This window comes from Mus caroli, chromosome 17 (genome assembly GCF_900094665.2).
Source record: "Mus caroli chromosome 17, CAROLI_EIJ_v1.1, whole genome shotgun sequence".
NCBI lineage: Eukaryota > Metazoa > Chordata > Mammalia > Rodentia > Muridae > Mus > Mus caroli.
In genome coordinates this window covers 82,564,443-82,579,960 of record NC_034586.1, presented here as the reverse complement: position 1 = coordinate 82,579,960, position 15,518 = coordinate 82,564,443, and the positions used below count along the sequence as shown (strand labels likewise).

At 50.9% G+C, this 15,518-nt stretch overlaps 1 protein-coding gene across 1 annotated transcript in view; it reads right to left on the bottom strand.

The window, feature by feature from the left end:
* The window catches only part of Rhoq (ras homolog family member Q), a 36,972-nt gene extending 22,499 nt beyond the window's left edge, over nucleotides 1–14,473 (bottom strand). Inside the window, exons 1-2 of the mRNA XM_021149070.2 lie at nucleotides 13,836–14,473; nucleotides 13,219–13,277 (exon numbers count right to left, since the gene is read on the bottom strand). Of these exons, the coding sequence (XP_021004729.1) occupies nucleotides 13,219–13,277; nucleotides 13,836–13,977 (201 nt within the window). The 5' untranslated portion in view covers nucleotides 13,978–14,473. The remainder of the gene's footprint in view (nucleotides 1–13,218; nucleotides 13,278–13,835) is intronic.
* Nucleotides 14,474–15,518: the final 1,045 nt, after the last annotated feature.

Below are 15,518 nucleotides of genomic sequence, written 5' to 3'. Positions count from 1 at the left end.
AAAAAAACAAGAACAAATAATAAGCTAGATCAATATACTGTAGTTAATCAAACTTCAAAGGAATTATCATTAACATCCTTAGAGAAATTACAGAGAATATTCCATCAAAAAACCACTAGGTGTGTTATGAAAACCGAGTGTGGTGGTGCATGCCTTTAATCCCAGCATTTAGGAGGAAGAGACATGTAGATCTCTGAGTCTGAGGCCAGCCTGATCTACATAGTGAGTTCAGGCCAACCAGGGCCACATAGTGAGACTCTGTCTCAAAAGAACAAAAACCCCTCGTTGAGCAACAGCGGCAGGAAAAAAAGGAACATCCAGAAAACAAGCAAGTCTGTTCAATGTTAAAAATAGAATCACATTTAAAAAACAAAATAGGGATATACCAGCAAATAATAAGATTGAGGAAATAACCCTAAGATAGAGCAAAATGAACAGAGAAAGTAAAATATAAGGAAATTAAGAAGATGTTCCAGGAAGCCTGGCCTTTAAACCTAGGTAAGAGAAGGAAAGGGAGAGGAAGTTGAGAAATAAAAGAAATGAATCAAAGTGTTTCCCAGAAGCAAAATATGAATTTTCAGACTGCAGGGGGTGTCCAGCTGCCAGCCGGACCCTACCCGACAGCAGACGCCTGCTGCCTTTCAGGAGGGTGAAACTGAAGACCTAACCGTTTCCAGAGCCAGGTTCCTGAAGACAGATCAAGACCCAGTTGGCTTGAGATTCAAAGAACATAACAGAAACTAGAAAAGAAAAAGCTATGCCTTTGAAATTCTGAAGAAGAAAGAAAAGCCAATCAAGTGTGAAAGAAACAAACAAGAAAGCTGGTGAGGCCAGCCTGGTCTACACGGTGAGTTCCAGGACAGCCAGGGCTACACAGAGAAACCCTGTTTTGGTGAAGGAGGGTTGAGAGGAGACAAAAGAAAGAAAAAAAAAAACCTATTTGGTATCAAAACACTTGCCCGTGACAAACCTTCTTCACTCCGGAAACTGTTTAAAATATGTCCTCTGGCAGAGTGCGGAACAGAAGAAGCCATGAAACCCTGAACGTGGGGATTTAACTAAGGGACTGTGACCAGGAAACTCACAAGTGTACAGCATGAGAGGCACCAGGCTGCTAGGAGCAGCTGGAAGGATGAAGGACACTCTCAAGGAGAGGCTGACAGGATGTTGGACTAGGTGACTGCGTGAAGGTCGGGCTGGAGGGGACACAGTGGGGAGTGGGGGGAGGGCCTGCAGTGAGAGCTGAGCAAGAGAAGACAATCCCCACCTCTGCATCCACACAGGAGGAGGCCAGGAGTGGGTGTGGCACCGTACACGGGCCCACCTGTGACCACCTAGTCACAAGCAGAAACACACCACTGGTCAGCCTGAAATCATGAAACAGCCGCTGCAAAGCTAGTACCTGGGACGTGGGTAGTGCCTTGAGAGAGCTGGGGCCTTCAGAGCGTGAAGGCAAAACGTTTGTTCCTGAACTAAACACCCGGGAGCAGACAGTGGAGATCACAGAAAAGGGGACACAGCCTTGCTACAGGAGAAGCATGAAGGGAGCGGTCGGAACGCCTTTACCAAGGACGGCCGACTCTTAAAGCATCCACATAAAAACTTTGATACAAATAAAATGACCTTTAAAAATCCTGGGGGAGAACCGTCTAAAATCATTCAGTATCCCCGCTCAGACTCTGTTGTTCCTACCTCCCTGCTTAGCGTGCACACACATTCACCGCTGGAGCCACTGCTGTTGGCAGTATTCATTCATGCTTTCACACTGCATGCCTCATTAGCATCCTGCATTTCTTTAAGAATTTGTGAAAGCGGTTTCTTTTCTTTTCTTTTTTCTTTTTGGTTTTTTGAGACAGGGTTTCTCTGTGCGGCCCTGGCTGTCCTGGAACTCACTNTGTAGACCAGGCTGGCCTCGAACTCAGAAATCCGCCTGCCTCTGCCTCCCAAGTGCTGGGATTAAAGGCGTGCGCCACCACGCCCGGCGTGAAAGCAGTTTCTAATAGCTGTTGTTATCCTAACACACGTCATTCTGTGCTTAATAATTGTTTTTTTTTAAAGCCAGTCTTCAATGTGTTCATAATTGATCACTGTCGCAAGTAACACTGTGAAGACCATTTGTATGTAAACCTCTGTGTACTCTGATCTTTTTCTGGCTATAAATTCCGAGGAAAGGATCGCTGCTAATTCCGGGGCTTTGTCAGATATCTTCAAGCTAGCGGGACAGTTTTTACTCCCAACAGCCTGGTGCGTCCAACCTTTTCATTCATTCATTCACTCACTCATTCATTCACTCACTCACTTTACATCCCTTGTGTCTAGCCTTTGATGCATCAGCAATGTCATCTACAAAGTTCACACTCAAGAACTTTGTGAGTTAACAAAAATCTCTCATGAAGACAAAGATCTCAGGATGTTTTAAATACGTTATATATATATATATATATATATATATATATATATATATATATTTCCTGGTCCACATTTATAGCTATCTTGAGGTACATGTAGCCCACAGGTCACAGGTTGCCCATGTCTGTTAGACTCTCCTGTCTCTTGGATATCACTTTTTCCTATTTGATCCAGTCCAATAGATTAAAAATCTTTTTATTTGTATATCTTTGCACGGTGAGTTTTGATTGGCTGCTTGCTGTTCTTCTTCTGTGACCTATTGGTTCGTGGCTTTGTATTCTTCTTACTTCATGCCTGTTGGCAACCCCACCGAGACTCTTACCTCTTCCAGAACGATATAATCAAACCCATGGATTTAACCAGCCACGACTGTTCCCAATAAAGCCGTTTTCTGAGTCAGGGGTGCTCTCCAGAGACTCTGCCTGAACAGGACAGAGCACCCCCATTCCTTTAGGAGTCAAAGGCCAGGAGAACTTTGCATTCTGCATCCATACTAAGTATGACCCCCAAAGCCTGGAGAAGAATGTCCGTGGAAAAAGACCCAAAGAGAGACAATCCAGCTGAAAAGAAATGAAATATTGACATTCTACAATACAGATAAACCTTGAAAACATGCCAAATGAAAGAGCCAAAGATAAAAGAGCAAATCTGAATACACAACGTCCAGCAAATCTACAGAACAGAAGTGGACCAGTGGTGGCTAGGGAGGAAGGGGGTACGGAGAGTGACCAATAATGGGTGTGAAGTTTTTTGGGGGGTAGGGGATGATAAAAATGATCTGCAATTTATAATATCTTAGCTTTAAATATTAAAGTGAGAGTAAATATGTATATCACCAGTTTGATCTGCAGTGAAAAAGTTTGATCCACAGGAAGATTTGCCCACTTTCCTGGTTACTGACCCCTCCCTCTGTCACCCAAGTGGCCACATGACACACAGAGGTGTCTGTGCCTGTCGAGGCCCACCTGAACAACACAGCTCTCTCCCTCTGGTCTGCACAGGCCACTCTGGAGGCACACCTGACATAACACACAGTTCTATTCTCACTAGACAACAGTTCAAACCCACAGCCAGTAAGTAGATCTGGCAGTCTGTCTGTCTGCTCTGGGCTCTGCAGTGAGTGTCATTGTGCCTTCATGGGCAATGCATTAAAACCACCACTTACAAGCCTTCGATAATGTCTAGACAGGTCAGAATCCTCTTCCAAATGGCAGAGCCATTTATGAAAGTCGGTTTTTTCCATCATAATTTGACTAACAGACTCTCTGAAATCCAACACTCACCGGGTTCCTACGGCGATTTCCAAACCTTGTGTAAAATGCGATATCACACACAGTGCCCCTTAGGGGCTTCAACAATCTTCATGGGTAATAAAGATCTACCCAGGGACAAAGCCAAGTGCCAGGTTGTAGCGCAGTCAGTTATTTGGTTAAAAGTCAAAAATGGAGTCTATGTTAACCTCAGATGGGAGGCAGCCACCGAGCTGAGCCATCTCAGAATGACTCTCTTGATTTTCTGGATGATGCCTGGGTAACTCCTTTGTTGGACAGAGTGGATGGTATGGGAACAGAAGTCTCCATCCCTCCTCTGCCCCTCCTTTGTCCTCTCCCCACATGTAGCTCTGTCCCCAAGTTTTCAGGGCTAAGGAAGCTTCTAGAGACAACTTCAGGTCATAAGAGTGAGTGAGCTCTGAGCCAGATGGCCAGGGAGGACAGCTGTTTGCCATTAAGCTGGAGACACCAGGGGCTTTCATTGAACTGGCGAGTCAGAAGTAAGCACCCTCAGTGGCAGCTCTTACAAGGGGCCTGCAGATCCAGCAGCTCACACTACTCACCATTATGCTAGTCAAAGGATGGTGCTTCTAGACTGGAACCAAAAAAAAAAAAAATTAAGGGAAACAAAAAGATAACATTTGAAAGTAAGGGAGCAGAGGAGTGGAAAGATAGGCCACTCCACAGAGCACTGAGCTCAGTCAATGAAAGAGCGTGCGAAGACTGCCAAGGTGGGTGCTGAGCAACACAGCACTTCCCCTGCCTCCGCCACTGGGATCTGCCTGGACCTTAATACCAGAAAGGTGCCACCTCCCATCTATGGAACTAAGACAACACAAAGGCAAGCTGACATCCAGGCTGGACACAGGGTTGGGCCCCACGAACAAGCCTCAGCTAAAGAGACCGTATCTGTCGAGCTACTTAACAGGCATGAGAGAACATGGCTTGGCATGAATCAAGGAATAACTGTGAAGTCTACTATTTGCACACCCTTCCGGCAGACATCACACTCATGGAACCAAGGTTTGCACATGCCATCTCACCTCCATTTTCCTCCTGTGTCCACAGGCAGGCTGGGAGGAGGCCATTCATTAAGCAAGTGTGGAGAGTCCCAACACATGTTCAAAATGAGGAAGGAGGCCACGAGAATGTTTAGGAGAGAAGATTAAGCATAAATTTCAGTCATGTTCCCCAGGCACTGGGACAGTGTGTACAGTGGGTGACAAAGGCAGCTTGCTGAGAGAAGACACCAGGTCTCACAAACCGCGTTTGTGCAGCTCTGACTTTTTGGCCTGTATCAGAATCCCTCATCCAGTCTGGACCAACAGTGATCTCCCCAAGTTTGTGATTTAGGTGGTGGGGTGGATCCTAAGATTTGAGATGCCTAACAAGTTCCCAGACAGGCTATGGCATAAAAGCCTACACTTGGAGAGGCCAGCACATGCAGGGATGCCGTCTGGCTCTGTCTGCCTGGGAAGTCCTGCTCTGACTTAGCTCTCAATAGGAATTCATTACAGAAGAGCAGACCCTGGCCTTCTATCCTTCTATTACAGGCCCCAGCCCAGACTTGGTTCTCAGGGACATTGCTTACTGGCTGGCTAGAGGGAGAAGCTGGAGAGATGCTCTCATCTAGAGAGCTACCACAAAGCTAGAGGATCTGGGAGCCCACGGATGGAGGTGCCCAGGCAGACTGCTTAAGCAGGTAAACTGTATGGTCAGCAAGTGGCCGATGAAGACATGGGAAGCTGTGTCTTGATGAACGAGACATGGTTCAGTGTAGGTGACTAGCGAGCTCTTTACCACTGTGTATACTCCACATCCCAGACATTTGTGAAGAGGCAACTTCCCCTAAATAAGAAAACCGTAAGGGGGATAAAGGAGGCACCTAAGAGGTCACGGCGGGCCAGTGCCCAAGCCGCAGACCGACAGACAGCAGGTCAGGTGGGCACGGAGAGGCATGAGGCAAATGGCAGACAGCTCTGTTCACTTACGCATCAGCAGTGTGGCCTGAGCACCCGCAAGGCGTGCCCTTTTAAAGGAAGTTCAGGGGCATGTGAACAGCAAGACAAAGTCTCAAGTTCACAGGAACATTTGCTGGAAGAATTACAGTCCCAGGCCCTGACGTCCTACCCAGTAGCCACCCCACAGGCTCTAGAAAAGTGAATGCATTTTCTGCAGAAAACAGTCAGCCCTGGAGTCTGCGACAGGGACGAGACATTTGCTTAAGGACAAGCTGATTAGTGTCGGCTAACGCAAGGATCCAGGGCTCGTCATTCCAAGTCCTATCCTAGACTTTTAACTTTCACCAACTATCTGGGCCTGGAGCAGACCACTTAACCTTCCCGACTCTGCAAAAAAAAAAAAAAAAAAAAAAAAAAAAAATGGGGCAAACGCCACTTAGCCTCCTCTATGACGCAGAGATGAGAAAGCCCAGGCAGCAAGGAAAGCTTAGCATGGTGGGAAATCACCATTCAGGGCTGAGCCCCCACATCTACCCTGAGGTTCCAGATATCTGGGGACCTAGAGGGGAGCCTGGCTCACCTCTCTGGCCAGTCACCACAAAAGAAACAGCAACAATAAAGGCCTCCTCCTCCACTTATTTTTCTGCTAAAACCAAGAAGCAACAAGACAGCAGATTGGTATCTCTCTAATTACTAAGTTGTCAATCAAAAGAGGGAAGTCTCTAATTTAGTTATCAAGCCTACACCTCAAGCTGGCAGAGAGAGGGGGGACCCCTGGACCACAAAGACACACATAGGATGCCTCTTGTGCCTGCCCTCGCCACACTACTTCCCAGCACCTCTGCCAAAGTGTGAGCTTTCTCACACGCTCTCTGCCTCTGCGTGGCCCCTTTTAGTGCTGTGCTTCTCAGACTTGCACTTGGCGGCACAGAGAGAAAGGAGCCGCTGTGCCCAGCACAAGCTGGGTGGGGACAGGGAGTATGGGTGAGCAACTGGAAGGGAAGGCTGGACCCCAACATGTCCCAAGCCCCTCCTGACCACCCTAAGAGGGGAGCAGATTCCTCTGTTGGCAGACAGGAAGCTCTGACTTGGCTCCCAAACCCTATCAGAAGGTAGTCATAACCCCATTATGTGGATGTGGACATCAGTTTGGGAGAGGGAAGCTTTTTGGCGGGAAGCAGCAGAGCCAGGACTCCACAGCCAGTGAAGTGCCCAGGGAGATGGCCACAGCCAGGGAGGTGGCCAGGGAGATGGCCACAGCCAGCAAGATGGCCAGGATGGCCGACACTGCTCTCTCACCTCCTGCCTTTCTCTGTATCAGCCAAAACAGCAGCCCTCACCCTCGGGGGTCCTGCAGCTGCTCTCCTCTCCTTCAGCCTCCCGGCTGTGCAATGCACTTCCGAGGGTCTCATCACCTTCCTCTCCCCCACAGAAGGCTGGGTCACAGAGCAGGCACCAGATGGACATCACCAGAACCCAGCAGGTATGGCACTTCCTAGAGTGAGGTAACTCTACGTAATTCCCAACCCGTGCAGCCAACCTGCAAGGTAGCCACTGTCTCCCATCACATAGGGAAGGAAAGAGGCTGTGGGAAGAGCTGGCCGGCGAACTGACCATAGCCAGAGGGAAATACAGACAAGGGGTGGTGTTCAGCAGCAGAAGCCAAAACCCATCATCCAAACTACCTCGTGACCAGGGGACCTTGAGGATGCAAAGGCCGGAGCCTGGTAACTGTTAAGACTAGTGAGCCAAGTCAGAGACAAGATTGGTAGTTTGATGCACCATCCACATGCCTGCGTCACTATCCTCTGATGGATGACAGCTGAAGCACCAGGGAAGGAACTGTACCTGGTGCTCTTAGCCACTGGAGAGCTTTTAGCTGAGGAGAGCCAATGAGAAAGAATTCATTTTAAGGCATCTGTGCCTAGCATCCTGAGGCACTGGGCTAGGCTCTGGGATGTGGTGGAGGACCCTCAGTGCCCTGCCCTCCTGGAGCTCATCGAAGGCACGAAGCATCCCAGAGACAATGGCCGGCAGTGGTCCCATACCGCTCACTGGGGCACGTGAAGAGCTGAGGTAGCTGGCCACCTGCGACCTGCAGGCATCCCCAGCTGTGACAGGCACTGAAAGAGGAAGAGCACTGTGCTGAGGGCAAAGAGAGCCACTCCCCGACCCAAAGGGGCCAAATTAGGGCAAAATCAACCTCCTGGGGTGTGAAAGGAAATCCAGCCCAGCACTGTCTTAAATAGTTCAGTTTTTTTTTTTTTAAGCTGCATTTGTAGGTTTTTTCTTTGGTTGGTTTTTTTGCCTGGTTTCTCTGCCTGCTGCCTTTTTCCTCTCTGAAGCACCACTGCAGTGTTTGAGGCCTCCGGGGTACCTGCTGCTGCTAACACATGTCCTCCTCGCTAGAGACTGATACTCTCCTTGAGAGATGCTAGGCTGAAACCCCAAACTTCACCACAAAACCACAAAAGTCCAGTTCTCCAAAAAGATCCTGACCAGGGCATGACACTACAAGTTCAAAGCCCAGTATTTAAAAAGGGGAGGGGGAGCTGGAAAGATGATTCAGCGGTTAAAAGCACTGACTGCTCATCCAGAGGTCCTGAGTTCAATTCCCAGCAACCACATGGTGGCTCACAACCATCTGTATGGTGTCTGAAGACAGTGACAGTGCACTCACATATAAATCTAAGAAAAAAAGTTAGCTCTGTGGCCATACCGTGGCACACACTGCAAGTCATGCTCAGCCCTCTAGGTCCCCAACTTCACCAGCTCCCCCAAGGCTGACACAACATCTTGTTCTGTCTGCAGCATTCATCCTTGGCATACCAGTCAGGAAATATTAGTTTAAAGACTAGAAAGGTCATGAGACCTCAGGAGAATCATGCTGGGAGCTGATCAAAGCACCCAGAAAGGTTGAGACCCAACACAAGGCTCAGGAGGACACTCCCCACCCCCTAAGGGACCACCAGAGTCCCACCCAGGAAAACACACTGTACTTTAAAGAGCAACAGCTTATGAATGGACAGGCCACCACCTTCTCAATCCAGAGGAGGAAGCCAAGCATGCCTGTGTGATACAGTGCAGCCCAGGGTATAAATAGCTTCTACAGAGGTTAGCAAAATGCAGACAAGAAATCTACGGTGTGTTTCCAAGGGAGACCGGAGGCCCAGCGCCACACACATCTCACCTGTTGCAGCTCACATCCGAAAGAGGCTCAGGGTTCCTCTCATGCTCTGTGCCCTCAAGGATAGAGTGTGAGGCCGAGGGAACCTGAAGCCTGTGGGATGTGGGTGGTCCTGCCCTACAACCTACTTCTGCGTGCTGCACACCTACCTACCCTGAAGTAGATAGAAACCCGTTTTTCTGACTCACCCGGCTCTTTCCCACCAGCTCCCTCACTTGCTGTTTCCTCTCTGGGAAGAGTCTACCTGGAAAGGTGTTCTGAACAAGCCCCACCTAACGTTAAAAGGCATTTGAGGAGGTGGCGGTACTGTTGCCCCTCCCCACCCCCACCCCACCCCCACATACTATGCTAGGTTCTTGGGTGCTGTCCCATGAAATGTAGAAGAGGGGAGGGACCTCCTGTCTGCTGCCTCCAGTTGAGGTTCGGTTTGTTGAAGGAAGGGGGTGGGGGGGGGGGGGGGGGGGCAGCTACAGCTGCTGGGTACGGCAAGTGTGAAATAAATCTCATTTGTCACTGAGAAGCTACCCCAGGGGATACTGGAGCAAGGATATTTATAGCTCTCATGTGTGCAACCCTGAACTTTAGTTGCCAGATAGAGCAACAACATGCCCACAGCATACATGTGAACTTGGACGCAGCGGCAGTGGCTAAATCTAGAACTTCAGGGATCCCAAACTCACCCCACCACACACCCTCCTGAGTGTCAGGATTCTGAGACCTGGGATAAATTGGACTTTGGCACTTCCCTCTTCAGAGTGTCAGGTTCTGCCTCCCTGCCAAGGATTAAGAGATCAGGCCTGGAGCGCAGGCAGAGAGCAGCAGTCTGCCAAGCAGATCCCCACTGGCTTGTTTGGGCACAGGGAAAGCTCATCCCATTTCCTTCCATTCTCAAAAGAGTAGAGGCCGTGAGGCAATCCCCACCTTTCTAATTCCCTCCCAGGGCAGGCGGAGGGCTAATGCAGAGCCTTCACTGAAGGTCCAAAGTCAGGCACGAAAGGAGAAGTTCCACAGAGACCTAGGCAGAAAGCCAGACCTCCCTGCAAGGCCCCCAGAGTAGAGAAAGGTGCCTGTGTTGACTTCCACTCTAAAACGCTTGGCAGCCAAAATGGCACGCTGCCCTTGGACCAATCTAAGGTTCAGCCAAGAAGGGGTGGGGGATTCCCTTAAGCAGCAGTGCTTATGAGTGAGTGGAACATCGAAGAGATGTCTCTAGACAAGGCACATGGGGGGGCCTGCTGTCCAACACACTCTTGTACCCCATTCTCTCTGTCTCTCTGCTGATAGCAGCAAAGGTCAGATAGACATGAGCCTGCTCAAGAAGGCCAAAGGTCATCTAACCATCCTCCCTTGACTGGTAGATTCCTAATAGGTCAACTGGGCAAGTGATGCTTGTGGCTATGGACTTGACTGGAATCGTCGAGAAGGCCAAGTGTAAAGGCATGGACTGGAGGTGCCAACCCGAGCGAGGCATTGCTACATTTATTTAAGTAGGTATGCCAAGCACCCCCACACGTGGTCAAACAGTTTCTAGTGCTGTAATCCTCCTCCTCATCCCACTGTCTCTGGAAAAAGAACCAGCTGAAACCTACATATGCCCCTTGCTTCTCAACTTCTACACAGAACCTGAAACGATTTCTCTGGCTCCACACCTCTGCTAACAATTCTAGGACCTGGCATGGTTGCGGAGTTGATCAACTTCAGGCATGATACATTGTGCTCCGCTTTCGACCACCCCCAACCCCCAAAATTACCTCGTCCATAGCAGAACCCAGTAATTTCTTGTGATATCATTTGCACGCCTACTATACACAAAGAACTGTTCATGCCAACTGTTTTTGCAAAGGTTAATGAATTTAAGGCAGCCTACATCCCTGCCGTGGAGATCCTGATTATCCACATTTTACTATTACAGAGAAAGTAAATAAATTCAATTAGAATTGCATGCCTAGTATAGGTAGAGATATGACCCCAAGGTGTTTTAGTCCCGAAGTCTACAGATGTCCCTCTTTTTCTATCTGGCCTAAAATCCCTGACATGTGAGTGTATGTATGTATGTATGTATGTATGTATGTATATTTGTTTACCATTATTATTATCATCATAAAAGGAATCTGATATATATATATTTATAGAGAGATAGAGTCTTATCAATCAGCATAGAAACATACATGAGACACATGAGCCATCATTTGATTCAGACTCTTACATATACTCCTACCAGCAGCGGTGATCCCATAACTTAAATGTTTTCTTTTGCATACCCCAGATGGCTACTTAGCATGATATAACAGCCCTACCATTTTGTCTGATAATGGCTTCCTTTTCGTACTACAAATGAAAGTATCAATAACTTTAGCCCCAAATCCTAAGTATTCATCGGTGGTACTTACCATCCTGTGATGTGTGACCCCTGATCACACCCTCCCCATCCACACCCAGACTACTGCCACCGAGAGAATGGCTGTAAAACTTCAGGTATACAAACAATCTGACTGACCCGGGGCACCTCGGTACTTCCCAGGACCCAACTGGAGTGGCACGGGCTCCTTTATCTCGGCAGCAAGCTTGTGTAAGCTGTGTGAGCTTAGCTGTACATACACGTGCATGTGGTTGCCCCGGTCTCTGCTACACAGAAGGCAAATATTAGCTGGGCTTGCTGAATGAAGTGCACGTTTAAAACACGACCATTGCCACAACAAGATGAGGTAGATTAAGAAATTAAAATTGGGAACTTTCTTCTCCAAAAACTGTTTCAACTATTGTCAACTCCCTGTCTATCAACAGCACTGCTCGGAAGTTGGAGGTACTTGACTGCTGTCCACTCCTTGCCCTCCAAAACGGATGAAAGGGGTGTTGGTGGGGCTAAAGACTAACCAAAACAGGCCCTAGAAGCTGAGAATCAGACACACACACACCCAGCGCTGGCCTGAGCAACTTCAGTGAAAGGGGTGTCCTCTGACCCTTTGCACTGCCAGCAGCTCTCCATTCTCAGACGTCCCTCTAACTCAGTGCTCCTCAACCTTCCTATTCTGTTCCCCCTTTAACACAGTTCCTCCTGTTGCCGTGACCCCCAACCATAAAGTTATTTTGTTGCTATTTCATAACTGTAACTTTGCTACTGTTATGATTCTTAATGTAAACATTTGATGCATAGGATAGCTGATAGTGATCCCTTCCCCACAGGCTGAGAACCACTGCTCTAACAGTTGAGAAATCGGGGCCAAATCAAGCCCCTCCCCCTCCCCCCAAACCCACAAAATATTTCTAGACTTGAGTAAAGAATCTGAGAGCGTACGATGCTAAAAGGCAAATCTAATCAAACACATATTTAGCATATAGTATCTGGTGGTATTTCTCTCCCCCTGGCCCCCACCCCACCCCGCCTCCGTTCAGCCCCCTGTTCACAACTAAAGCGCAAAGACAGGAGTCACTGTTCACCGTTCAATGGCTCGCGCATCCTCAGGACTCTAAAGCCTGCATAAGACACAGCAACTTCCAAAGACTTCAGAGCACACTGCAGAGCTGAATTCTGCGAAACCATCACCTTAGTCAGCCCCAGAAGAAAGTGGGTCTGGCAAGACAGTGGAGCTAGGTTAGGGAGACAGGACCCCCCCCCCCCAGAAAACCCCTTAACCCTACAGGAGAACAGCCCGACCCTTCTGGTTTGCCAGCACTAGCCAGAGGCTGCAGAGAGAAGCGGTCCTTTCCTTTCTGCACATAATCTCTCCAAAGAAAACACAAAGTCACCTGGCCCTCCAGGGGGAAGAAAGCTCTTCCTCCAAGACTCCAGCTGAACTCTTAACCCTGCCGCCCCAACCCCAGGGAGTGGCTGACGGTTGTTGTTTCTTTTCTTTTTCCCTGTGCTCCTCTGGTAACACCACAAATTACGTTTTCAGGGACTGGAGTCCCAGAGTGCAATGATGTTGTAATAAACATAACCAGGACCAAATGCCTTCCCAGCCTCTTAGATGATGCCATTTCCCACCAATCAGGCTCCTCGGGCAGGCAGACCACTCACCAATGAGGGCCCAGACAGAGGCTGCGAGGGGGAGACCTGGTCATCAGCAACTAAAAATAAGAACGCTTTACCATTGGCCGCTGCCACTTTGCAACAGGAGTTGGGACCCACTCACCAGGCAACACACGTAATGACCCATACAGTCAAAAACTTTTCACATCGCGGGGTTCACGCTGGTCTGCGTTTTCTTTTGGGTTTGTTTCCTTAATTTGCCGACTTAAGAAAAAAAAAAACCTGATCTTGAGGCAGCGCCCCCCCCCCCGAAAACACACCCTCCCACCTAGACACCTCAGTTTCCAAAGGCCCTTCACAGCTACGCAGAATTGGCGAGAGATGGGGGTAAGGGAACCGGCGAGAGGCCAAAACACTCACCTGTCCAGCTGTGTCATAGAGTCCCAAGAGGTACTGCTTGCCCCCCACGGTGACGCTGACTGCAAGGACAGAAGTGGGGGTAGGGAGAGAAGCTCACAGTTTTCTGAGGTCTAGCACTTTCGTTCCCCACAGTAAGCTCCTTTCCCAAATACTGGGAAGCATGTGGGTGCTCCCCAGGAGACAACATCCCCTTTTTCTCCGAGTCCACTTCACTGCCAAGTGGCATGAGATATAGGAGTAATGTGGCCCCTGCCATCCACCCCCACCCCCTTCTCCCAAACCCTGTAGCCACGTCTACCCTAGTGTTCCCAGATGTTTCCTCTACAGGGGTTTCGGGCAGTAAGGGAAGAGACAGCTGGAAGGTCAAGAAGGGCGCTCAGGGGACTGAAAAGTGTGGGAGAAGGGGCGAAGGGGGAGATAGGAATGGGGTGGGAGTTGCTGCGAGGGGTGACCAGAGGCACAGCTTGGTGGGGGGGGGGGGGGGTGAAGCCGTCAGGCAGAGGGCACGGCGGTGGAGGGGAGCACGCTCAGGGGAGGCAAGCCAGGGGGCTCAGCTAAAGTTGCTCCAAAGTTCCCAGCCCGGGATCAGCCCCTTAGTCAGCAGGGCAGAGGCGTACCTGCGTAGTGGTCGAAGACAGTGGGCACGTACTCCTCGGGGAAGGCGTCGTTGGCATAGCTCATGAGCAGGCACGTCTTGCCCACCGCCCCGTCGCCGACCACCACGCACTTCAGCATCAGCGCGCCGGGCCCGTGAGCCATGCTGCGGCCGGCCGGCCTCGGGGCATGGTCCCCCCGGAGCCCCCGCCCTGGCCCCGGGCTCAGCCCCAGCCCGCCTGGGGGGTCCGCCGTCGCCGCCGCTCGGCGCAGCAGGGCCGCCCTCCCGGCCCCATGCAGCGGTTCCCCTGACCGGAGGGGAAGGTGCGGCGGGCCCGGGGCGCAGCCGCCGCCGCTTCGATCTCTGCCCCGCTCCCCGCCCTGGCCCGGCTCGCCGCGCCCGCCTGCTGGCCCCGCCGCTCGGCGCCCAAACCCGCTCCCCGGCCCGGCCTCCCCAGGAGGATCCGCCGGATCATAAGACCGTCCGGCCCCAGGGGAGTCGGCAACTTTGGGGAGGGCGGCGGAGGGGAGGGGCCAGGCGGCTCTGCCCGCCCCGCGCCGCTCCGGCCCCCGCCCTCCTGGGCCGGTGAAGGGGGGTGGGGGAGGGCGGTCCCGGCGGCTCCGGAGTGCGGCGCGCCCCGCGCCCGCGCCCGCGCCTGCCGTGCGCTCCTGCGGCTCACCCTAGCTTGACTCCCAGCGAGTCGGGCGCGGAGGCCGAGGAGGAGGCGCCCCGTATCCGGGAGGATGGGGGCTGGGGGAGGGGCTCTTGGGCAGCCGCTAGGAAGGAGCCCAGGGCTCCTCGCGAAAGTGCGGCCAAAGCCCGGAAGCGTCCGCAGGCCCCGGTGCCCGGAGGAGACGTGAAGGCCTTTCGGGGAATCACGACGACTTCCACGGTGACGCAATTCTGCAACATTATACAGATGTATATATTTAAATTCTGCCTGGAAGGCAGGAGCCATCTCGTCGGCCTGCAAGTGCTCCACGCAACTAGAAATCAGGAACAGCGGCCAAGAGGGTTATAAAGATAATTAATAACAATAATTAGAAAGGTGTGCGGAAGCTGGGAGGGTGGTGGGTCTCGGAACTGGAAAACTGAGACTTCTGGCTTATTGCTTGCTCCTCAGCATCACTACCCCACGCTTTTCGCAGCACGAGCTTGAGTCATTTTCTATGAAATCGGTGACTAAGAGATGCAGCATATTGCACCCCCAACCAGCCACAAAGGGGCGAGCCCTTGTCAGGAGAGCGCAGATGTTATTTGTGCTCCCCCTGGAGGCGACATCGTCCGAGGCTTCCTTTCGCTTCCAAGTGTCTCTCCAAAAGTATTCAGTTGTGATCCTTGAGGTATGATGTAGCCTCGCGCTCTGAGACTTGGCCAGTGATTCGGCACCAACCCTGCGCCTCTGTCTGGCAAGTCCGGAAACACTTGTCTGGCCAGAGCCAGTTAGTTGTGTGGCCGAGTGCTGCTTTAAATGTACGGTCCTGGTGCGAAGGCTCACTCTGTGCTGACTGACCCCACACCGCAGCCTACCCCCAAGCTTGCTGACAGGGAAGTCCTTTCCTCTCACCAATTCATCGTGGTAGAAAATGCTGTGTTGAGAGGTGCGTGGGTCACTCATACCCTTGCCCCCGGGGTTTAGGTGGGGGAAACTGGGACGTGTGAAGTGGTTACCAAAAGGTCCCCTGTTACTCCCGGTGTTCAAGGG